This window comes from Ambystoma mexicanum, chromosome 7q, assembly GCF_040938575.1.
Source record: "Ambystoma mexicanum isolate Mex_15411 chromosome 7q, UKY_AmexF1_1, whole genome shotgun sequence".
NCBI lineage: Eukaryota > Metazoa > Chordata > Amphibia > Caudata > Ambystomatidae > Ambystoma > Ambystoma mexicanum.
In genome coordinates, this window is record NC_090941.1 from 786,772,870 (window position 1) to 786,797,841 (window position 24,972).

The following is a 24,972-nucleotide window of genomic DNA, read 5'->3' on the forward strand; positions in this document are numbered from 1 at the left end:
GAGGGGGATTTAGGCACCCTGGACTGAGTTGCCTAGGCAACTCAAGTCGCACTCCGTCCTGATTGGCCCAAGTGGTGAGCCGGCCGGCTCACCACTTAGCATGTTTGAGTGACAGCTAGGCTGAGTGAATGGGGGTTTTCTGCATAAAAGCAGGGCTTTGGGGACTGGAACTTGAGAAGTCGCCACAGGACCTAAGAATCCGACGAGGGAGAAGCTGAGCTGACCTGCGCGACGACACCACCGGTGGAGCCCTGCTGGACCGGCTCACCACTTTTCCCAACGACAGAGGAGATCTCCCGCCGGAGAGTCTTCTTCCTTTGACTGGTGGGGATAACCAGTTTCAACGTCTTTTCGCCTTCCCGACGTACCTCGTGGCCGCCTTGCCTGTGCCAAGCATCCCGGCAACCGGGATACCACGTTTTACCATGACTGCGAAAAAAAGGTACCACCTTTAACCGGAAAACTCTGCGGCTGGTTTCTTCCCTGGCAGTTCAATGACCTTCATCTTTCCTCCAAGTCGAGATCTTCTCTTCCCCTGGACGACGACGTGACTTGCACCCACTGCCAGGAACAACTGCCACTGCTGGAGGATCCTTCCCACTTAAGGTACCGTCTCCCGCCTGGCTTCCCTTGCCACCGACTGTACGGGGTAGATTTAGCCCCTGGCTTTCGAACCTGGGTTGGCCTGGGACACCCTGGCTAAACTTTCCTGAGCCTCTCTAAACTCTTTTTGAACTCTCTGCAAGACTTGCTAAGCCTAGTGTAACTGTGTGATCTTGGGCGCATTTGTGCTCTGCTCTCTCTTAAGAGTGGGCCCAGCCTTTGGACTTTGGCTCAACAGTGACTTTTGCTCTTCTGCCTTGCTAACAGTGTTCCTGAATCTTAGAGTGGTGTACCTTTCCATATTCTGTCTTTTTCCCTCCCTTTTTCACAAACTTATTGGAGTGCTATCTAGTCAAGCGCTCACCTCTGTATGAAAATAAGTGGTGTTTTACTAAGACTTATCTGATGAGGAAAAAGGGGTGTATATATTACAATAGTAACTGTGTTTAGAATATTTTACAACAAGAGTGCTAAGCTCTGGTCAGTGTTTGTTTGTATTGGTGTGTCTGAGTGCCTATTGTGTATACTTTAAGAGACCAAAGCTCTGGTCAGTGTTTGCTTGTATTGGTGTGTCTGAGTGCCTATTGTGTATTCTTGAGAGAAGTCTGACTGCTCAGCCACAGCTACCAGGTAAATCTGGGTGGTACAGACTGCTACCAAGTGGGTTTACTGCTAACACCTGTAGTCCTAAATATTTTGCAGTGTTCCCTAAGGGAACTGCACAGGTTTCTGCCTAACAGAAACTGATGAGCCATAGTAGAGAAAATGAGTATGGACGCTTAAATCTTCCAGGTGTCCAATACCAATAGGGAATGCTTCTATAAAGTATGCTACAGATGGTATCTCACGCCAGAAAGGCTGCACCACATGTCTGCTGATTATTCGGCTACCTGTTGGCAGGGTTATTGTGCTGTAGGCTCTCTTTTCATATGGTGTGAACATGTGGGAAGGCGAGCATCTTCTGGAAGGGTTGTCAATTCCCATGAACCCACAGGGTTGGTGTTGGGTGATACGAGTGCTGGATCATTCCCCTTGAAGGGCCCAGTGGCCACTGTAATTGGGCATCTCCTTTTGGCAGTGAAGCGGACTATTGCTCACCACTGGAAGTTCATGGATGGCCTGGTGGTTCAGATGTGGTAAAAATATGGGACATTCTTGTTGCAGACAACATTGCGGCGCAGTGTGAAGGGCAGTATAGCAGATATGTCACTGTTTGGAAGCCATTTATTGATTTTGCTGAGAGCTACCCGGCAATGGTGGCCAAGCCACCTCTAAAGCGGCACGTCTCGCTGCTGTAACGCTGTTTGGACTTTGGGAGGCAAAATGATTGATGCAGTGCATGGAGTGGGGGTGGTTGAATTTTTTATATGTCCTTACTATGCGCTATACATGTACTGTGTAAGACCTTGTCACCATGCTCTCTTGCACTGTGATTGTCATGTGTATGCATTTGCTGTTTCCCATGGTGTGTTAAATAAAAGTTTTTAAAAAATGATTATGAATAGTACTAAGTCAGTTGTAATGTTCGTAGAGTGGTAATACATTGTATAATAATTCCCTGCAGTAAGATGTGCCAAAACTGATCAATGCATACATAGGTATTACCACTGGAGCATGGTAAATAAGGTATACTACCAGAGAAATCTTTCAATGACTTCTTTAATATGTTATTAAATATAAATGACATCAAGATCTAGCACTGGAAAATATTGATGTTCCAAAAATAACTACAGCAAGAAACCCTTCACGTTTGTCTTTACAGTGCTTTGGTCAGAAGCTCATTAGGACTTGTGCGAAAATATTTACAATGTTGTTTCTAAATGTATCTATGAGGAATGATAAAGATTTTCATTTTAAGATGTATTGCATAAGAGTGTTTAACACACATGAACTATATACAGATAACACTCCCCATAATTTAATAAGAAATATTTAAGTAATCAATGAACCCAGTGGCTAGTGGAAATATAATTGTTTAAATGTTCATGCTACTGGTTTTTTAAAAATAAAGCTGCTCCACATTGAATCCACTGGTCCTGGTGGCCTCCGCAGGGCACATCAATATTTGTCACCACGCTGTCTCTCTCCACACTTGTGTACACTGGCAGAGATATGCACTCCTCAGGGGAATATGGCCCGTTGGCATTCTGTTGACAAAAAACAGTGTATAACATTAACGAGAAGGGCATGTACTGACCGACACATATTTTGATCCTCATAATATTTAAAACATGTTAAATATGTCATTTGAAATGGCTCCATGTTGAAATGATCTATTCCATGAGAGGAAATGTACCACTAATTGACTCATTTTCATTGCCGTGCTAAACTGGCCTCAATGTGATTAACAGATGGAGACCAGGACTTGTCCGTAAATTCATCTATGACATTTTAATGGCATTTTCTGCACAGAGCTTGAGACATGAGAGCAAAGTGTACTCCGCCATTTATCTCGGCTCCATCCAGAAGCACACTAGCATTTCCGACAACATCTACTTTTGATGGGGCCGTGAAGGCTTGAATACCTAGGGAATCCATCTGTGAAAACAAAGCAGAATGCATAGGGATTTCTTTTTATGTGGCCCCCCTGCGCGTTAATTGGTTGCCAGCATTACCACTTGTTTTTTGTTAAGGACATGAAAAGGTGCGGCAACAATGACCACCAGGATTCCATTGCCTTACAATTTAGGAAGGAATGGCCTTCGATTCACCAAAAAGGAATACGGTACTCACCTGTAACTCCTGTTCTCCAGCATTGGAATCTTTCATAGATTCACATGCTGTTTCATATTAACTATCATCAAGCTGGGAATCCTCGGTAACATCAAAGCAGTTTTCATTTGAATTTTAAAAACTGCAGTCACTTTAAGGGACTTCATGTTCTCTTAGAGTCATTTCGGGTCATCTCACTCCATAACCAATAAAACCACATGCAGGGACGTGGGAGGGTGGCTTTTGACTATGAAAAATACCAATGCTGGAGAACAGGAGTTTCAGGGAAGTAAAGTATTCCTTCTCACGCATTGGATCTTTCATAGATTCACATGCAGTTTGAATGTTCAACTCCCAGGCAGGGGCTAGTGCTCAGACAGGCGGGAAGGCCTGGAATAGAGCCCTCAGGAATTCCTTAATAAGGTCATGAGACCATGACAAAGGCACGGTAGATGTGCGAGTAAATGTGGAAATCACAGCTAGATGGACTTTAATAAGAGGAATGTGCAAGACCACCGCTGGCCAAAGAGAGAAGGTATGGCAAAATGTCCTGAGGCAGGAATCGTAAAGGATCAAAATGATTGGCAGCAAATCAAATCGTGCAACGCTTCCATTTGTGATGATAACAAGAGACTGTGGAATGTGCACAAGCCTTAGCAAGAATCTCAATACAATCCTGGGCCATGGGGGCATGTTCGAATTCTAGGGAAGCAGGAGCCAGACTATCAGATTCGGAGGGGCCAGCTCCTAGTGCAGTACCACACCCTTGTCACTGGAAAGGAGATTGAAGGCTGGAAGAAGATGGATCGGAGGTGCCAACGAGAGGCTGAGGAGTTCCAAGAACCAGCATAGTCTCAGCCAGGCTGAAGCCACCAGAATTAATTTGCACCACCTTCGGCTAAAAGAGTTTAGGAACCTGGGGATAAGTGGCAATTGAGGGACTGTGTACAGAAACTTGTTCATCCAAGAAAACTTTAAAGCATTTCCGGAAGCGTGGCCTGGAGCGCTGACTATGCAGTCGCTCCCCTGGTGGCCTCCGTGGGACGCCCACTGCATTTGCACTTTATCATGGTTCCTGCAAAGTGTTTTATGGTCTGCTTAGCTGTGGCGGCGTATGAGGGTCCGGGGCTTCTGCCGGCATGCTTACGGGAGCCGAGGACCTATTAATGGGGAAGTTTGAGCTGCCTTTACTCCGTGGCCCCTCCGCTGCGTAACCCAAAATGGCAGACGGAACCGCGATGCCCGAGATCCGCTGTGGCGGCTACAAGTGAAGATAAGACCGTGGCTTTGTGGAGCTGCTCGTAGGCGCCCCACCAGCAACATAACTCCTGAGTGCGCCTGAACTCCGCCAGCTCCGAGGGATCTGTCCCATTGACTGTCCAGAGCGGAGGTCTACGGAGTCGCTCTGCTGCCTCCCCCTGCCGCCGCTTGTGCTCGCGCCTCGGACCGGGGTCCTGCTGGTGTTCCCGGTGGCACTCCAGAGGACGGAAAACACACGCGGTGGGAGACCGGGTGACTGCCTCTGGCCCCTCCAGCACACAGCACCGGCTCATCCCTTTTGGTGTCCCCCGAGGGAAGCAGGCTTCCCGGCCCCTCTCTATTGCGCTCCCACCGCGCCTCAGACCGCCGCTGTTGTTTCTCCGACCCTGCTCCAGAGGAGGGGGCTGGGGCTAGAGTGGTTGTGGGGGCGCGCCTTGGAGCGGATTCACTCTCCCTCCTCCCTGGACACATATGGTGGGGCCCGGCCTTGGACTTCTCTGGCCTGCGAACTTCTGTTGGGGATAGGGGAATCGGGATCCTCTGCCTTTACCAGCTGCAAGGGAGCTGCAACATCCCACGTTCCCCGCGGAGCGACGGCCCGGCATCAGGTCAGCTCCTCGCGCCTGATCTCCGCTCCGCCCACTCATGTGGAGGGGGATCGAACTGGACCCCGGCCTTGGCCTGCACAACACAGCACGTCTACGGGGGTGATCCTGCCCGACTCAGGCGCCACTCGTGTGACAGCGCCCCTGAGGCGCCAGAACGGACCCAGTCCGCAACGCCACACTCTGGGGGATTCCCCCCCCCCCCCATCGGCATCCCGGATCCGGCTTCAGACAGCCGCGGGTAATCAACTGGCTGTGAGGAGCTTCAACATTCTGCCCTCTTTACTGAGTAATCTGCCTTCCCAGCTCCTCAGGCCTATCATCCAAGCCACCACAAGGTATTTATATTAAAACAATCCCTCACTGCCACCAGAGACCTACCATCGCCTGAGACAAATTGGGTCTTTATCTTCCACCCCAAAGAGGCTCCACTGAACTGGTGTGCTCCTGTGTCTGCTTCGCTCCCTCTACTCCCTCCACTCACTTCCTGTGGCGTCCCGGCCCACTCCTTTACCCCCCTTTCTCTACTCTGTATCAAGGAGCTGGGGACGACATCACAATCCCACTCCTCACTGGAGGAACCAAAGACTCCCTCTCTTCCTCACCCTGCATCAGGAGGCCGCAATCTACGGAAACACCTACACTAACAAGAATCTAGCCAAGGCGCCGGAATCCTCACTCCAACAAACTACAATGCTCTGATCTCAGACGATAGCCTCCCCTGTCCCACGTCCTTGGGAAACCTCAGGGTCACTCACCCTACACCCAGACCAACTCAATGGCTAAACAATTAATAACTGGCACACCGTGGCCTCCCGAGGGACTCTGAGGGGCCCCGGGCAACTTCCAAAGCAACTCGCCACCACTGCTAGTGCTCCCTGCGTCCATTGACCCGCCGCTGTCAGGCAACGCAATGTCCAAGCAACCAAAATCCACCAAGACCTCGGACATAGCAACAATACTAATGTCATCTGACAAAGCGAAGAAACAAGACCCCCCACCCCTCCGCTTCATGGGAATCCCTAGACAACAAAGAACCTTTGGCGACCAAAGAGGATATCCGCGAATTTATGGCTGACATTAAAACAGAATTCCGGTTTTGTATGACAGAGCTTACTACCAAGCTAGAGAGCACCGACAAAAGGGTCTCGGAGGTGGAACAGAGACTGAGGATCGCACCCAAGACCATACTTCCGCCCTAACCGAGATCCAATGCTCTATTAGACTTTTGCAAGACAAGTGCGAAATCTTAGAATACAAGCAGGAGGACCTGAAAAATAGGGCCCGGCGCAACAACCTCTGAATTCGGGGGGTTCCTGTATCGATTCCGGACAAGGGGTTGGCTGAATACATGGGCCTCTTTTTCCAAACTCTCCTTCCTGACCTGGAGGACTCACAACTTCTTGTAGACCGCACCCACAGGTTAAGTCCCCACCGCAGAGTGCAGTCGGACACCCCGCCCGATGTTATCACCAGGGTGCATTTCTTTACCACGAAGGAGGCCATATCGGCAATAAGCCGCTCCAGAGATGAAATCACTTTCCAAGGGGCCGCCCTCCAGATTTACCAAGATCTATCTCCTCTTACTCTTCAGAAGAGGCGAGCCCTCCGCCCGCTAACCACTCTCCTTCAAGCCCAAAAAATTTGCTACAGATGGCTTTTTCCCACAGCTTTGCAATTTTCCTACAAGGGCACACTAAGGAAAATTAGCAACCTAGACGACGCTGAAAACATTTTGCATCCAGACTCCTCCAGGCCCTCACCTCCACCGGCCACTGAGTCGGCGGCTGACTCGGACCCTATGGCCTCTCCTAAATCCAAACAAAACTCGTGGTCAAGGGTCCCGAGATTCAGGAAAAGGAAATGACCCGGCGCAGTCCCATAATGGAGTCCCTAGTACTCTATGACCCGACTCGCGGGCCCTGGAGCCGACCATCACCTGCAGGAACACAGACGAGCCCCATCTCTGATGCAGCAGGCCAAACCCCACGGTCCATGCCCAGCTCCGAGGCACAGTCCACCTATGAGTCCTTGGAGCATCCCACCAAGACTGTTTGTAATCCTAGCCATGTTGGCTACACACTGTTCTATGGCCCCGTTGGCCAGGGGAGGTTTTGAACCCGTAAAGGGTCCGCCGTCCCCAGTTAAATCTTGGACTTCCCGTTGGCGGTCCGACCAAAAACCCCAAAGGCAGGTTAATAAATGGTCACATATCCCATGACATGATGGCTGACCCTTCTGCAGCTCCCCCCCTTCCTCAGAACTTGTTGGCGACCCCAGATCTTACCCCGGAACATCAGACTGTAAAGTTTGTCTCCCTGAATGTCAAGGGACTGAATTCACCAGCTAAACACAAGTCAATCTTACAAAAACTCCAGAATGACACTGCTGCAGTAGCTATGCTACAGGAAACTCACCTACTGCCGGAGGACCTCGGACGCCTACGCTCCCGAAACTTCTGGAAGAAATTCTTTGTGTCTGGGAACTCCAAGAGGGGTGGCACGGCAATTCTATTCAGGAAGGGACTGAACCCTCAGATACTGTACTCCATAAGCTGTCCGGAGGGGCGGTACATAGCGGTGAAGTGTCTGCTGTTGGGACAATTATACTCCATAGTCTCAGTATACGCGCCGAACTCAGGCCATGCTCCTTTCTATGAGTCGCTGAGTGCAACTCTCTCTCCCTTCTTGGAGGGCCAGATAGTGATTTGCGGTGACTTCAATGAGGTTCTGGACACCGTGAAAGACAAGTCGCATCCACCCTCTGCCGGGGACCTCGCTACAGCCCTAGCTCTCCTGCAATTATTTAGAACTTTAGGGGTAGTGGACTCATGGAGTGTACTCCACCCGTCTGAAAAAGACTTTTCTTTCTATTCTTATGTTCGCAGGACGTTCTCCAGGATAGATGATCTTCTAGTATCTCCGCAAATCTTTACCTTCACCAACGATGTGACTATAGGCTCCAGGATCCTGTCCGACCACGCCCTGGTGACCCTGGAAATCCAAGCGCAGGGACCACCAGATCCCCAACAGCGCAGATGGACACTATATGACCCATTCCTTAATGAGATGCCACTCAGAGATGCAATTGCAACTACGATTAACAACTTCTTTAAGGAAAACCCTAGCAGGGACACCTCCTTCGCCAACAATTTAGACCCAATGAAGGCAGTGGTGCGGGGGGAACCGATTGTCCAAGGGGTGGCCTATCACAGGCATAAGCAACACATTTGTCAGAGCCTTGAGGAAGATCTCGAGAAAGCAGAAAGGATCCATTAAGAGAAGGGCTGGACCCCTAGAACACAACGAGCTATCCGGATAGCGCAAAAGAAAATCGAGGCTCACTACGCCGAGCATACTGCCCACCAAATGACAAAAGCTAAACAGTTTTACTATGCTAAAAACAATAAAGCGAACAATCTACTAGTGGCCAAACTTGCCAAGGCAAAAAGGAATAACACGATTGTGGGCCTGTGGGACCAGCATGGCAAGACCCTATACGCTGACCAAGACAAGCTACGGCTCGCAACGGCCCACCTAACTCAGGTTATGACCGCCCGATACGAGACATAAAGGAACAGAGGGAATACCTGCGGAGGGCGGCGCTCCCCCGACTGAAAAACGCAGCTTGTGACTCTTTGGAGGCGCCGATTACTGATGAGGAAGTGGACGAGGCGATAAAAGCCCTTAAATCCCGGGACCCTGGCCCGGATGGATATACAACCAGGTTCTATAAGATTTTCAAACCTCAACTATTAGCACCTCTGGTACAGCTGTTTAATTCATTCAGGAACACGGGCACTATAACCCCGTCTATGCAAGAGTCAATCACAGTCTTGCTGCCCAAACCCAGAGGCGACCCGAAGAACCCTGCATCATATAGACCCATCGGCCTACTCAATATAGATGCCAACATATGCTCTAAAATTCTAGCAACACGCCTGTCCCAGATTTTTCCGGAAATAATCGACGCCGACCAGAGTGGTTTCCTCAAAGACCGCTCAACAGCGGACAACATCCGTAGAGCCTTGGACCTGGTGGAACTTGACTCCCGAGAGTTGGTGCTTCTGGCCCTGGATGCAAGTAAGGCATTCGACAAGGTGGACTGGACCTTCATGAGGCTCACCCTCGAAGCCTTTAGATTTGGCCCGGAATTTTGCACCATGACTCTGGCTAACTACAAAGCGCCCAAAACCCTTCTCAGAGTTAATGGCACCCTCTCCTCCCCTATCAGCTTAACATGCGGAACCAGGCAAGGATGTCCACTGTCACCACTCCTCTTTGCACTAATTATGGAACCGTTCACCCAACGGATCAGGCTGAACCCTGCGATCAAAGGCTTGCAGTCGGGCGCAGCGCACCATGAACTGGCCTCTATGTGGACGACATCCTGCTGACCATCACGGAACCCCGTACCTCCCTACCCCAGGCCGTTGCTGAGATAGAGAGCTATGGAAAGGTCATGGGTTTTGCCATCAACTTACAGAAATCAGCTGCCATTGAAGTGGGTCTGTCCCTGGAGGACCGGGAAGCCCTAACCCAGCTATGCCCAATACAATGGACGACCAGGGGAATCAGCTACCTAGGAGTCCAGATCCCAGCTAACCCTAAAGAGGTCTATCGAGCAAACTTTCCTCCACTATTCACAGACCTCTAGGTGGACTTAAAGCGTTTGGCGGCACAAGAGATCTCACTAATGGGCCGCATTATGGCCTGTAAAATGAACTTGCTACTGAGATTCCTGTACGCTTGTTCCTCGCTCCCGGTACCAATCCCGGCGCCAGCCCTTCAAAACCTACAGAAGAAAATGTTGCAGTTTATTTGGTGGGGGAAGAAAGCCAGAATCCCGAGGACCACGATGATAGGCAACGCAAAGCTCGGTGGCCTTTGAGTCCCAGATTTACAGAAATACCAGATGGTGGCCCAGCTGGCCTGCATTCAATCATGGCAGATACTCACCACTGCCCCAGATGAGTGGATCTCGAACAGGCGCAGCTACCTCTCCCGCTACGCTTTCTCCCACACATCCCTCCTCCGGAGCGCCGACGGTGGCGGGAACTCCTAGCGACCACCAAACATATCATCTCTGTCTGGGACAAAGCGCTGAAACAAAAGAAGAACCCGGTGGGACTCAGCCCTTCCTCCCCAGTGTTTATGAACCCCACTTTCTCATCCGGTCTGTCCACCCGGAACTTTGGGTCCTGGATTGCGGGAGGCCTAGATACCCTGGGACAACTCTTCGAAGGGGGACAACCCTGTACCTTTGAGCGATGTAAAGAACTCTTTCAACTTCGGGAACAGGACAGATTCACATACATCCAGTTGCGCCACTGGTGCTCTCACCCACAGACCCGCCAGGCAGCTACCCGCCCCGCCCACAGCTATTGAACTGACCTCAATGAGCTCCCTGTCCGAGGGAGAATTTCTACTCTATACAAACACCTCCAAAATGACTTTTTAATCTCCAAGACCCGGTATATGGCCCAATGGGAAGCAGACCTGGGCCACCCAATCGAGGACCAGCTATGGGTTGACATTTGGTCTCGGGCCCACACCTCCTCCTCCTGCATCACAAACAGAGAACGTGCCTACAAGATCCTCCTCCGCTGGTATTACCCTCCCCTAAGACTTCACCATATAAATCCCACACTTGACCAGAAATGCTGGAGACAATGCGGCCAAACAGGGTCCTTCTTTCATATGTGGTGGTCCTGCCCGAAGGCCCAAACCTTTTGGAATCAATGTCTAGCGATGATCGCAGACATTACTCAGGTGCGGCTGCCCCTAGACCCCGAACCCATTCTTCTTGGAGCTCCGATCCCCGGAACCTACCCAAGGTCCGGACCCAAAGCCAAACTACTATCCCAATGCTTACTGGCGGGCAGAAATGTGATAGCCCGCACTTGGAAAACGGCAGAAGGCCCTCATGCCTTTCTGGTGGGTAAAAGTCTGGGACATCCTGATCGCTGAGAGGGTGACGGCTGCCTGGGCAGGCCACCTACACCACTTTAATAACATTTGGGGCCCGGTCTTAGACTTTGACCAGAACTTTCCAGCCCTGACATACAAGCCCCAACTAGCCAGGAGAACTCTACAAGATGGTGATCCCCAGCGGGGACGGGACCCGGGGGAAGGGAGGGAAGGGCGACTAACTGTATTGTTTTCATGCCACATGTCACGATTGATCAAGCTTTGTACTGTTATAACCTGTCTGTTTAAAAAAAACACATTTAAAAAAAAAAAAAGCATTTCCCAGGCTTCCGGCTTGGGGGAACCTCCTGGCAAATACAGTGCATTTTGTGTTTTCCTTGGTGGTGAAGGTTGATTTCCGGAACACCCAACTCCTAAAAGATGTGTAGAAGGTGGTCATGGAGGAGTTGCCAATTTTGGCAGCAGTGTAATAACCTGCTGAGGGAGTCATTCACTGAATTGTTGATGCCCATCTTATGAAACAAGGACAAGAATATCCGGAGTGCCAGGGTGATTTCCAAAGGGAATGTACTTCCGCTGAGAGGATGGGTCACCGGGTGCCTACTTGCTTCCATCTGTAAACCACACTGGTTGTGTTGTCCATGAACACCCGTACAACCATCCCATGTAGATGAAGGTGAAAGGACTTCAGTACCCAAAACAGTGCTCTCAGCTGGAGGACATTGATGTGCAACAAATTCTCATGTTGGGACCACAGGCCTCTAGCATGGTAACTGCCGGTCTAGGCTCCCAGCCCTATAACGATTTTTCGGTCGTGAGTAATCAGATAGGTCTGAGGCTGGAATGGTGCACCCTGGTTGAGATTGGTGGGCACAGACCCAAGCGCAGGTTGTTTTGGGAGAGGTGTATGAGTGACAACTTTTCCCAGTTGCCCGGGATTTGCTTCCCATATGGGCGTCCAGGAACTGAAGGGGTCTTATCCAAATCCGGCAGTGTTGTTTCCGGAGAATGCAGGATTACATCATCGTGAGAAGAGATTTTAAAGTGCAGACTGATGATACTTGTTGGCTTTTGAAAGGTTGGCTTTGATGCAGTTGGCCGATGGGGCAGTGCAAGAAACTATGTCCAGTTGTGCTCCCAGGAATAGCATCTGCTGGGAAGGAGTTAAGCAGGATTTGCTGTAATTGATGGAGAATCCCAGTCTAGATAAACAGCGTATCGTTGTATTGGTATGACGTATGGCCTGAGGAAGGGAAGGAGTTCTGACCAATCAGTCTTCGAGATACAGGTACATGTGGACGCTCATTCGGTGGAGTTGAGCCGCTGCTGCGGCTAGGCATTTTGTGAAAACCCTTGGGATGGTCATGAGGCCGCAGGGTAAGACGATGAACTGGTAGTGTAGGCCTGCTAGTGTAAACCAAAGGAACTTACTATGGCAATGATGGATAGGGACGTGGAAGTACATGTCTTTCCAAGTCCAGCGATGACAAAAAATCTATTTGTTGGAGCTGGCTGAGGATGTTTTGAAGTGTGACCATCTTGAAAGTCTGGGATCAGATTAATTTGTTAAACAGATGAACGTCTAGGATTTGTCTCCAAGCGCCTGATATTTCCTCACAAGGAAATACCTTGGGTAAACGCTCTAGCCCCACTGGGCATCAAGGATGCATTCATGGAGAGGCAGGCATGGACTTTGCGTACAAGCATTGAAAGATGTTTTGTCACCTTTGTGGTTGGAGGAATGTTGGGATAGCACCCATTTGTTTTTTCCTAGCAGCTGAAGCTGGAAGGGGATATCCATCTGATGAGGAATCTGCAGGAGAAAAGCAATCAATTGAAAGATGTTTTTCTACCTTTGTCGTTGGAGGAATGTTGGGCGGCTAGTGTAGAAATTTCAGGGTGTGTCTGTATTGGAGCAAGAATAGCACCCATTGTCTGTTGTGATGTTTGCCCACTCAGTGAGGAAATTGGAAAGAAGCCCTCTCGCTGGGGAGTGGAAGTGAAGGGTGGGTTCGCAGTCTGGCCAGGCCTGCTTACCAGCTCGACCTCTAACCTGGGAGGCACTGCTTGCTGCTTGTTTCCCCCTGTAAGACTGGGACTTCCCTCTGTAGCTGTCTCTGGATGTATATGTATTAGATTGATATGACTGATATACAAATTGCACTGTAATCTCTGGTCCTTCTGCAAAACTGGGATTTCCCAGAACAAAATGACTGCCAGCTTTGTTGCAGGGTATTGTGAGAAACCAAAGGGTGTCTCACCCGCTAATCCTCTGGGACTTGTCATCCAGGTGTCCAGGACACGGCCATCGCTATTGGATCCAGTTCCTGGGGGTGGACGAGTGCAGGAGGATCACCTGGGTGAGGGGTCTTCGGGGATTGGGGGTGAGACAGCTGATTGCAAGACACAGTATTCCTCCCTTTCCCGTACCCATGATCCCTCCTATTGCATAGAATTCTCTGATGTCCCAACTCCCCACCCCTTTCTACACAAACACTGGGCCGAGGAAGAGGGCAACAGAGTAACAATGCTAACTCTTACACATTGCATTGCACATGTCCCGCTAATTGGGTCAGGAAAAATCAGGCACTTGAATCTAAACGCATACACCTGATACCAATTAGCTCCCCTCTCACGGATAAAAGACGGAACATAGAGACACACTCTGAGCAAGGTGGAACATGAGTAAGAGTAGAACTTCCGGGGCGAAGGCGAACCTACTGGAGCAGAGCAACAGACCAAGGGACGAGAGCCAAGGGTGGAGAACCCCAGGATTTCCCTAAAGGAGGTTGTTTCCTCCAAAAGGCCACGAAAGACATTAACCTTAACTCAAACTAGAAGACAATAAAGACAAGAAAGAAACGCACACAGCGGTGAGTTGGCAAGCAACATGAGAGACCAGTGTGTGCTAAAGAAGATTGAAGTGGTAACCTTATATCACACAATTGAAGGCTGCACGCGAGTGGATGAGACGCGAAGAAAGGCAGACCTGCGAATAAACCTTGAAGTAATGATAGCTGTAAAGTCAGCGATACTGAGCAACGGAGTGGTCTGGCGAAAGGACGTAGCCCACTCGAAAGTCTCAGTAAAAGGTGAAATGTTTGTAGTGATAAAGTCAATGAACTGTAAAAGCGAGGTGATTGAAATTGACCCAGAGAAAAGGGGAGAGTAAAAAGTTGAACGTTGAACTTTGGTGTATAATACAGTGAACTACCCAGACCAGGAAGCACTTGGGCAAATAACATAGGAGTGTGAGTTGAAAGTTGGAAAATCAAAGTGGTCCTGCGGAGGTCTGACGACAAAAGCCACGCACATTCGAAAGTCTTCGACATCAGGAAACAGTTCGAGCCCGACTGAGGGAGACCGAAGGTGTAATAAGTTAGGGGAAGGCAACCCCTAAAGGAGGTGAATTAAGCTTGGAGAAGGGAACTCCTGCAAGTGTTTTGTTTTGCTAAAAGAGGCCTGAGCCCGACTGAGGGAGACTGACGTGATCTTTTGCTGTGAAAGGTCTGAGCCAGACTGAGGCAGACCGACGTTAATTTTTGCTGTGAAAGGTCTGAGCCTGACTGAGGGAGACCAATGTGAACTTTTGCTTTAAGAGGTCTGAGCCTGACAGAGAGGGACCGACGTAAACTGTTTGGAGAACTCTGTTTTGGAAATTGGAAATTAAGACTGTTCGTCAACTTTCTTCCCAAAGAGATCCTCACCATTAAAAGGCATCCATACAATCTTTGCTTGCACTTCTGGCTGGAAGTTTATATCCTTTAGCCATCCCTGATGGCAACGAACCACACTGTTTTCCAGCTGTTGTAGACCGGTTTCTGCAATGTCTACTACCACTTAGATGGTGTGGTCAAAAACCAGCCTCACCTTCACAAAGGAACTTGAAAGCCTCCTCCTCCTTGTCATCCGGAAAGACATCTAGAATAGGATCCAGCTTGTCACAGAATTCTCCGTCGTAGTTGGTCAGAATTTTCAAGGAGTTAGCGACCTTAATGGTAGTGGACGCAGTGGATACAATGCGCTTTGCCGAAAATGCCTATTTTTCTTCCCTCCAGATCTGGTGATACAGCACATAGAGAAGAGGGGTTGGCTGAGCGCTCACGATGTGCCATAGAGACCGTGGAATCCAGACTGGGCTGGATTTGCAGGCATTTGTGGGCACTATCTGTAGCAATGTATACTTTTTGAACCTGTCCTTCAGAGGAGCCATAAAGGGGTTCTTCACTGTTATAGGTCAACCTCCCAAATGTCATCGAGCTTAAACATAGAAATGGCAGTTTTATGTGCTTGGTCAATGCTCTGGTACTGGAAGCCTTCTTTTCTCTGTTTCTCAGGATGTGAATATAACATTTGTTAGGGTCTTGGACACAATCAGGCGGGGAATCTCTGATAGGAGGATCATCAGGGCCACAATCCCCCGGAACGTATGAGTTGAGAACCACGTTGTCAGACACAGTTCTGGAGCGAGATGAGGAACCAATGGAGAGATGCGGCTGTGGAGTCTAGGTGGAGCCGGAGGAGCAGATAGTAGCTGTGGCATGCCTGGGACCACCCGTGAGAGAGACTGTGTGTTCCGGTTGACAGGGCGCAGGAATTGTTTGAGGGGCAGCAGATGCACAGAGTGCAGCATGGCTGCATGATCAGATGTGGATGTGCCAGTGGCAATGATGAAAGGACTTCCCCATCCTCATCGTCTGAGAACACACCTTCCGTGCCCTCCAAATCTTTGTCCTAACATGTCCTCTGGAGGTACCTGGGAAGGACCCGGAACAGCATGGAGGACTTAAAGAGCCTGTGTGAACAGTGGCTGTTTTCATCGTGCAGAAGAGCTGGAAGAAGTGGACAGAGCCTATGGTAGGGAGGTAGGAGGCATAGAAACAGTATAAGATTTTGTGGCCGGTGAAATAGTTACTGTCGTTGACAGAGGTTTTTTCATTGTTGTTGTGGTCTTGATAGCCGAAATCATTGTTGATGGAATGGTCAGTAGTAGCTGACAATGCAGTCAATGGAGTGGTGGACAAGGATATCGTTGGAGTGAATGAATGCGTTGTGCAAGCTGATGGTGTGGTTGAAGGAGCCATAGATGAAGACATCAACGCAGCCTTCGTGGACTCAGGCTGCTTATGTGAGGACATGGGTGCGTCGCCCACTTTGAGCATGGGTGAGATGCCTTTTTCACCCTTTTCCCACGGGAAAACTCCTCCTGGGAGCTTGACTTCTTAGGAGAGGGAGTACGCTCCTGGGATCATGGCTCCGAAGTGAAGCAGAATATGAGGTCACAGTCTCCAACCTCCTGTGCCGGTCCTTCAGAGAGTTTTGTTTGAGATGGAGTGGCATTGGAACACGAGTTGACAACATGTTCTGGGCATAGGCAATATGCACTCAGTATGCTGGTCCTTCAAGCAGATGTTTTTTAAGTGGCAGGTGGAACATGCCTGAAAAGGCTTTTCTTAGCTTTAGAATCAGCCATGGTGGGGTGAGGAGTTACCTTTCAATTGCCTCAACCCTGAGGTATATCAGAGAAGAGTGAGAGTCAAAGGCTACCCTAGTCATGGACGTAAAGGGAGGTCACCTGTGTGGTGGCAGCGGAGCTAGATGGTTACTAACTCAAAGGAGATCACCGTGAGACGAAAATTCTCATAAAGAGAACGTTTTATTCAAACTAACACAAGAGACATATTTACATAAATAGACATGTGCCTCAGGTGGCACGTAGGGTATGCATAGTAGAGTACATTGTGGTATGCATATGGGTGGGTTAGTAAAACAAGTGACAATTATTTCATGCATTGCTAAATCAATTCAAGTAGCAATACGCTAACATTGTCGATACACTAGTTGATGGCGTTTCTGGTTCGGTGTGTTGTTGAAATGAGGCAGTGGCTGTTTTTGATTGAGCAGCACTGCTAGGGGGCACCGAACTGTCTTCAGGACATTGATCGTGGTCGAGACGCTGTTACATGAGGTGGGTGTGCATCTACAGGTTAAAAAACTATATTAGTTATATGGTGATCGGGTGATGTCAACTATTGGAAAACCGCTGCAAGAAGGTAAACCTACCGAGGTTACTGTATGAACGCCATGGCAAAAGTCTTCGAGTCAGCTGCTGAAAGTTGAGGCAGCTGGAATACGGCCTGCAAAGTCAGATGCCGAAATCTAGATTTAGAAAGATAAATCATGGGTGATTTTGATCGGAAACAAGTCGCAATAAATTGGGTAAAGATGACCGAGAACTTGTGAGGGGTGACCAATAAATGGGACACTGGGGGGTGGTTAAGGGTGCTAGCCACTAAATGTCTACTATTGTGGCGGGCAGGAGCATTTAAACAATTGATACTGTGTATAATGCAGTGTGGAAAAACGTCCATTAGATATGCCACGTGTGGCGTGGTGCAGCGTGAGGAGGTTGTTGTCTGTGGCATATAGTATACAGAGGGAGGTAGGCGAGTGCTATTGGTCGCGCTATATATTTGACATGGCTAATAAATACGTACCTATGAGGTTGGTCGGTTTGCCAGTGATTGTTGAGATACAATAGTAGAAACGTGTTACAAGGCGTAGTAAACCGCTCTGTACAGCGCGGTGATGCAAGCGTGAGAAAGATCTGTCTTAGTTGCCGTGGGGTATACTATATGGGGCGCGATGTGATCTGAAAAGAAATTCAGATGGAGGACAAAAACGCTGTATGGAGACAGCGAGTCGCTTACCTCTTTCATGGAGCTGTGTTCGTGAAATGGTCACTCGGTTTGGCTGCGCGCATGGGTGCTGCGCGAACGCTTATTTATTCAAAAAGGCGAAACTTTATTGGGCATCTAATGCGCATTTGTTTTGAGCAGGTAGTGTCACTGCTTGGTGAGGAGCGGACCTCCGTGGGGGAGGGTGAATCCATTTTTGGGCAATCGGGTGTCTGATGTCAGGTGGTGTTTTGACATGGATTCTTATACACATTGTAAAACTAAAAAGATTTTTAGAAAAATGGGGAGACCAGAAATTAGAACCACAGGCTTCTAAAATGTTAATGCTTGTTACATATTATGCATCACAATGAATAAGAGTCACTGACGCTTGAATAAGCTTACACGGGCATTGGCAATTGGAAACAATGAAGACAAAATCAGAGTTGTGTTTTTGCTGGGTTACATTCTGTGGTCCAACCCATACTATGTTACTACGCCCCCGTACCTCAGTTCCTCACCTTTTTTCACTAGAGCTCACCAGCCGCAGAGAAGGAATGCACAGATTCGGGCTGGAATCAGCCAACCAAAAAAATATTTAAAAAAATATATATTTTAAAAATAAGAACAAGATTTCACTGAAAGCAACTGACTGACAGCCATTCGTAGAAAGGCCCAGAATGTGCTTGATACATAAACATTCAAACCTCCTCCCACAAGAAGAAGAGAACCACATTAAGACTGCAGACCACTTTCATAGCAGGGTTGGATGGGAGGGTGATGAGGAATCTGCGGAAGAAGAATCCATAGAAAGAACATTACTGGTAAGTAATTTTGCCTTCAATGGATTGCCTTCTCCCGCAGATTCCTCATCAGATAGACTCCCAAAGCAGTAAAAAGTACAGAGGCGAGATGAAAATCTGTATGCAAGAAAGTTCTGCAATCCCACCTTACTGAAACGGGCCTACGCACCATGTGCTACATCCAGGCAGTAATGCTTGGTGAACCTGTGGAGTGACGACCATGTCGCTACCTGGCAAATTTCCTTTACAGGAACGCCTCTTTCAAAAGCGATGATGCTGCCATGTCCCTGGTGGAATGTGCCCTGATGCCTGGTGGCAGCTCCTTCCCTGATCTCTGGTAACAAACTGCAATGCAGAGAGTTACCGACCTAGGCTTGCCTGTTTTGACACAAACAACCCCTTTCTGGACAAAAAGAAAGACACAAAGTTGGTAATTGCGTCCGAATTGGGCCTTCCTTGCCACATAAAAGCGGATAGCTCTCTCTCAGAGTCCAACCTGTGCAGCATCTCCACATTGTTGGAAGGATGCAGAGGACGGTAAAACATTGGCAAGTTATGGGACACGTGGAATTCAGAGACCACTTGAGGCAGGAATCCAGGCCGCAACTTGAGTGAGACTTTCTCTTTGAAGAACCGTAGGAAGCATGCAGTTCACTTACACATCTCGCTGATGTGATTGCCACCAAGAAGGCAGTTTTCAAGGGAAGCAGTATAACAGAACATGAGTGCACGGGTTCAACCGGAGTCGCAATCAAAAACATGAGAACCACAAATGGGGTTGGCAAAACCTATTCATTCACAAGCCACTTCAGGAATTGGGTTATGATCGGGATCATGAAGAAGGATCCTTAATCCGGAGACCTCTTAAAAATAGACAAAGCCACCAAGTAGCCTTTGCCTGTGCCCCCCTGAAGGCCTGAGGAGGCCAGTGACAAAAGGAACTCCATCACTGAAGTGGTGGGACAAGCGATAGAATCTATTATGCACCATGCCTCACATCTTCTCCATCTGAATGCATATCAAGATCCGATAGATGGTCTACGTACAGCCAGTAGCACCTCAAGTACATCTTGTTAGAGGTCCCAGTCATATCTCATTCTCTCAAGAGCCACACATGTAGGTTGATGGTTCTGGTGATGTATCTGGCCTTCCGACTGTGATAGGAGGTCCAGCAGTCGAGGCAACTGGAGAGGTGGGCAGATGACCAATTCCGGGAGTTCCGAGTACCATGTTCTTGTCGCCCAATCCAGGGCGATCAAGATCATGGTGGCTTGAAACCTGTTGCACCTCCTGAGAACCCACGGAATGACGGGTATCTGAGGGAAAGCATAGTGGAGGTCGAAGACCCACTCCACTAGCAATGCATATCATAGGGTGCCCTTCGCTGAGAATTCCCTCAAGCAAAATGTGTGCACTTCGGATTGGACCTCGTGGCAAACAGCTCCACCGTTGAGGTACACCACTGAGCGAAGATCTTCTCGAGAATGTCGTTGGCACACTTCCCCCTCATATGAGACGATGACCTGCCTACTCATATAATCGGTGACCCGTTCTTCAATCCTGCTAGATGTACAGCTGAAGCAGGGGTCGGGTTCTCCTGCAACCAGAACCATAGTTACATTGCCTCCTTGCAAAGGGCCACGGAACGAACACCCCCGTTTGTTGAGTAGAGCATAGACACCATATTGTCCATCATGACCAGGACGTGCTTCCCTTTGAGAGAAGGCAAAAAGGACGTCGGGGCTAGCCTGATTGTCCATGACTTCAGCCTGTTGATATGCCACTGGCTCTCCAATGGTGACCAAAGGCTGCTCACCTGCAGATTTCCACAGTGAGTGCTCAACCCTTCAATGACGCATCCATAAACACTTGGGCCTGGGGCCACAGAGGCCCGATGGGTTCCTGTGTCCTCATGTTTTCTCTGCTGGCCAACTAAGATAGGTCTCTGACAACCAACCTCGAAACTTTGAGGATCTCCTTAATGGCATTGAAATACTGAGACCATTGATCCTTCAGGAGCCATTGCAGAAAGTGTACATGCAGCCTGGCCTCTGGCACCAGAAAAATGCAAGACGTCATGAGACCCAAGAGGTGGGGGAAGGAAGCCGCTGGTAGGCTGTCGTGATTTTGAAAGAGTTCCATCATTTGCATGACACTGGTCACATTTTCTTCGGAGGAAAGGCCTTCCCCACCCTTGTGTCCAGGACTGCTCTGATGAACTGGAAATTCTGCGTTGGTATGACGTTGGACTTCTGGAAGTTTAGGGAGAAGCCCAACATCCGTAGCAGTGCACAGGTGTTCTCAAGCGGAGTAGATACTTGCTCTGGTGATCTCCCTCGGACCAGCCAGTCATCCAGGTAGGGAATACGTGGACACCGGATCTCCTGAGGTGTGCACCACCGCTTCCATCAGCTTGGTTAAGACCCTGGGCGCAGGGGTTAGCCCAAAGGTGAGCACCTTGAATTGCCAATGCGTATCCTCTATGACAAATCACAAGAAATGCCTGTGTTTCCGATGGATTGGAACATGAAAATAAGCGTTCTGAAGAACCAGTGACACCAACAAGTCCTGGAGTTGCAGAGCCTGGAGATTTTCTTTCAACATCACCATTTTGAACTTGTCCTTCTTCAGGAACTTGTTCAAGGCCCTATATTCCAAATGAGATGCAGTACTCCTCCTTTCTTGGGACCAGGTACTAAAGGGAATACCAGCCCGATACTCTCTGCTCGGGTGGCACCTCTTCCATAGCACACGTCAATAACATGGCTTGTAGTTCATCCTTGGGCTCTTGTTCCAGTTGTTGTTGAAGGGGAGGTGGTTGCTTAAAAAAGGTAGACAATTTGAAAATCTGCAATGCCTAGGGTTCAGAGAGTATCTCCTTTCACTGGGAGAAGTGCTGGCAAATTCTCCCTGCAACTGGAGAAACATGAGGGGAGAGCTCACAGCGGCTTGGTGGGCGCTACCGTCCCTGCCACAGTCTGCTGACCCCTAAAGGTCTTCCTGCCCCAATCCGAAGTACGGGAAACACCTTGACCCTTGCCCGGGTTGTGGGATCTGCGCCTTCTTCCATTTGAAGAGAAGCTGAAAAATTGCTTAGGTGGTTGCTGCACAGCTAGGCCCAGTTACTTTGCAGCTAGTTTAGAGTCCTTGAATTTCTCAGGACTCATCAGCACTAGGGCAGAACAGGTGCTCGTCATCAAATGCTATGTCCAGCAACTTTGCCTGAATATTGGGCAAAAACCCAGAACTGTCCAGATGGGTGTCTCTTCTCAGCACAGTGGCCGACCCCATTGTCCTGCCCACACAATCTGTAGCACCAAGGCCCGACTGCAGTGCCTTGCAAGCTACCTCCTTGCCGTCATCCACTACACACAGAAAGCCATCCCTCATTTCGCCCACAGGGATGTGGTCTGTTGCCTGCTGGATGTGCTCTGTTGCCTGCTCGACCAGCCTCCATAGACCATGAGAGTATTTGGAGAACGCACAGGATGCGTTCACCCACTTGAGGACCATGCTGCTCGAAGCAAACATTTTCTTTGCCAAGGCATTGTATTTCTTTGGCTCCTTGTCTGTTGGCAGGTTTGAAGTGGGCGTGGACCACCAGACCCTCAGGAGTAGGTTGAGTAGAGAGAAACAGCAAGGCCCCCTCCCTGGTTTGTATTTTTTGGTGAGCTCCTAATCCACCACTGGAGTGGAGCAAGGCTTCAACCATAAGGTGGTAATGGGATCAGCTATAGCCACATCAAAGGGCAATGCCCTGCCCGCTGGCGGACCTCTGTCCAGAATATCTGTCAGGTCAAAGGTTGACACAGGCTTTGCTGGGGTGCCCAGACCTAATGCCTCCACCACCCGCTCGACCATTCTGCAATACTAGGCATTAGCATGCCCATATGGGGTGTCTTGCTGCAAGTCCAGGTCAGGAAACGTGTCAAGACCACTAGCATCATGAAGCCCTTGCAAGGGTGACCAAATCAGCCTGGTTGACAAAGTAATCGTCTCCACTGGCCCCTCCCCCAAAGGCCCAAAGCCAAAAGGCACCTGGTCCCCTTCTTTGTCGAAAATCCACTGCATTGTCATGAAAAATGTCGACCGAGACTTAGGAATGAAGGAGCAGTCGACTGCCGGCACCGATGTCGATGGTGTTGCTCCCACCAGGCCTAATGGCAGTGATGATATCAGGCGCTTCGGCAGACTTCTTGATGGTCAAAGTCATGGTCGAGCACTAGGGTGTCCGACCTGATTTTACTTCCTTGGTGCCGGAGTCACCAAGCACAACTGAAGCCGTAAGAGCCTGTTGCGTTGAGACTGGAGTCATACCAGCAGCGGCTGTCTTGAACATTTGGAGCATCTGCTCCTTGAACGCCTCCCATTCTGCCCTCAACACACCCAGACTCGGGTAGGTTTTACCCTGTTGCTTCGATGAATCAGAGTCGTGCCTGCATCGCTGCCGCTGTTACTTTTTGTGGGATGAAGAGGATTATGAATGGCTCTGAGAGTGTGAACTTTTTTTAGGACTTCCTTCGGTGCCTGTCCTCTTTCTTGGCTATAGGATCCTTTGTGTCTTTTCCCAACGACCTGGCAGTCGAGCTACCCGGAGATTTCACTGGGGGTCTCCCTGAGCATCACCAACCGTTCCATTAATGTCTTGGGGTTCATTTTCTGGCACAAACCACAATTCTCGATGAAGTGATCTGTATCGGGGCACCACATGCAGATGCTGTGTGGATCGGTGATCAACAGCTTCACATTTCATTCTTGACATCGCTTGAACCCGGACGCATTAGGAGCGCACATACTAATGAAGCGTGTTAAAATATAGCAATTTTGTCCAATGTATTTGAATTGAACATTCTCGGACGAGTGTTGTTCTGAAAAGCAGCATGCCGAGCGTGCGGAAAAACAGAACTGAGGTACGGGGTGGAGTGACATCATACTATATATGGTGGCCGACGTCACGTCTGGAGCCGATGAGTGTCACGGTCGAGTCAAGAGGGATACAGTCGATGCAAGTCTTACTACGCCCCCCCTGTTGATAATGTTTCTGAGCAGCTGATAATGATATGATATGGCATTTATAACACGCCTATACACAAGTAGATATCTATCTGATGAGGAATCTGCAGGAGAAAGCAATGCATTGAAAAGCTTTCCAGAATTGTCCAAAAGAAGTTGAAAATCATAGAAAAAGATATGTATAACATTGCACCAAGAACACCAATGCAGACTCGCTCAGCAGGGAGCTGCAATCCTGCCACGAATGTGAACTTCAACAAGCGCAGGTGTCTCATCTCTTCAGCAGGTGGGGTCCTCCCCAGATCAACCTCTTTGCGCCAGCGGCCAACTCCAAGTGCCAGAGGTTTCCCCGCAAATATCCTCAGCCCCAGAGTTTTGAGGATGCCTTCTCATTCCCATGCGACGGGCTCTTCCTGCACGCCTTCCCTCGGATTCCACTGGTGTTACATGTGATGAACACGCTCAGACATTGCCTTTGCAGTATGATACTCACTGCGCCGGCGTGGTCACAGCAGATCTGGTACCTGGACCTTCTCCATCTGTCAGTGGTTCCAGCCATCCAGCTGCCTCCACTTCCCAACCTTCTCGCCAGAGAAAACAGAATAATACTGCACCACAACTCCGCGTCACTGAGCCTCACAGACTGGTACCTGCAGCCCTAGAGTTTGGTACTACTCCCTGACGCTGGAGTGCAAGATGATCCCGGCCAAGGCCAGAGCTCCCTCTATGTTGTCTTGTTACAGACACAAATGGAAGCGCTTTACAGTGTGGTTCAGGATGCAGAAGAGTATGCCTCTGCGGATAATGGCTCTGCAGCTCCTCCCGTATCTGCTCTTGCCGGCTAAAGCTGGGCTGGATCACGCCTCCATCAAAGTTCATCTGGCTGCCATATCCCCGTACACAAGGGGGCCAGACAAGCTCTCCATGTGGTTGCACAGGCTTGTCAAGGATTTCCTCAAAGGCTTCTTTAGGACTTTTCGGCAAGTGAAGGCTCATGCTCCGGCTTGGGTTCTGAACGCGGTCTTGACTAAGCTCATGGGGCCTCCATTTGAACCAATGCATTGTGCCCCACTGAAGTTTCTTTTGTCAGGGACTGCTTTCCTGGTGGCAGACTGCTTTCCTGGTGGCAAGCACTTCAACCAGGTGGGTCGGATAGACCCAGGCCCTCTCCTGCAAGCCGCCGTACTTGGCCGTACACACTACAAAGGTGGTACTGTGGACTCAAGGTTCCTTTGAATTTTCATCTCAACGAGCCTTTGGTCCTGTCAGTTTTCTTTCTGAAGCCTTCTACGCCTGCTGAAAGGGTGCTCCATTCGCTGGACGTTGCTCATGCACTGAAGTTCTATGTGGGACGTACAAAGGATTTTCA

General features: G+C 49.4%; 1 protein-coding gene across 3 annotated transcripts in view; it reads right to left on the reverse strand.

The window, feature by feature from the left end:
• Nucleotides 1-2,246: 2,246 nt before the first annotated feature.
• The window catches only part of DYNC2H1 (dynein cytoplasmic 2 heavy chain 1), a 3,314,293-nt gene continuing 3,291,567 nt past the window's right edge, over nt 2,247-24,972 (reverse strand). For all 3 annotated transcript variants that reach the window (XM_069639013.1, XM_069639012.1, XM_069639011.1), the window contains one exon: nt 2,247-2,750. In XM_069639013.1, the coding sequence (XP_069495114.1) occupies nt 2,592-2,750 (159 nt within the window). In that variant the 3' untranslated portion in view covers nt 2,247-2,591. The remainder of the gene's footprint in view (nt 2,751-24,972) is intronic.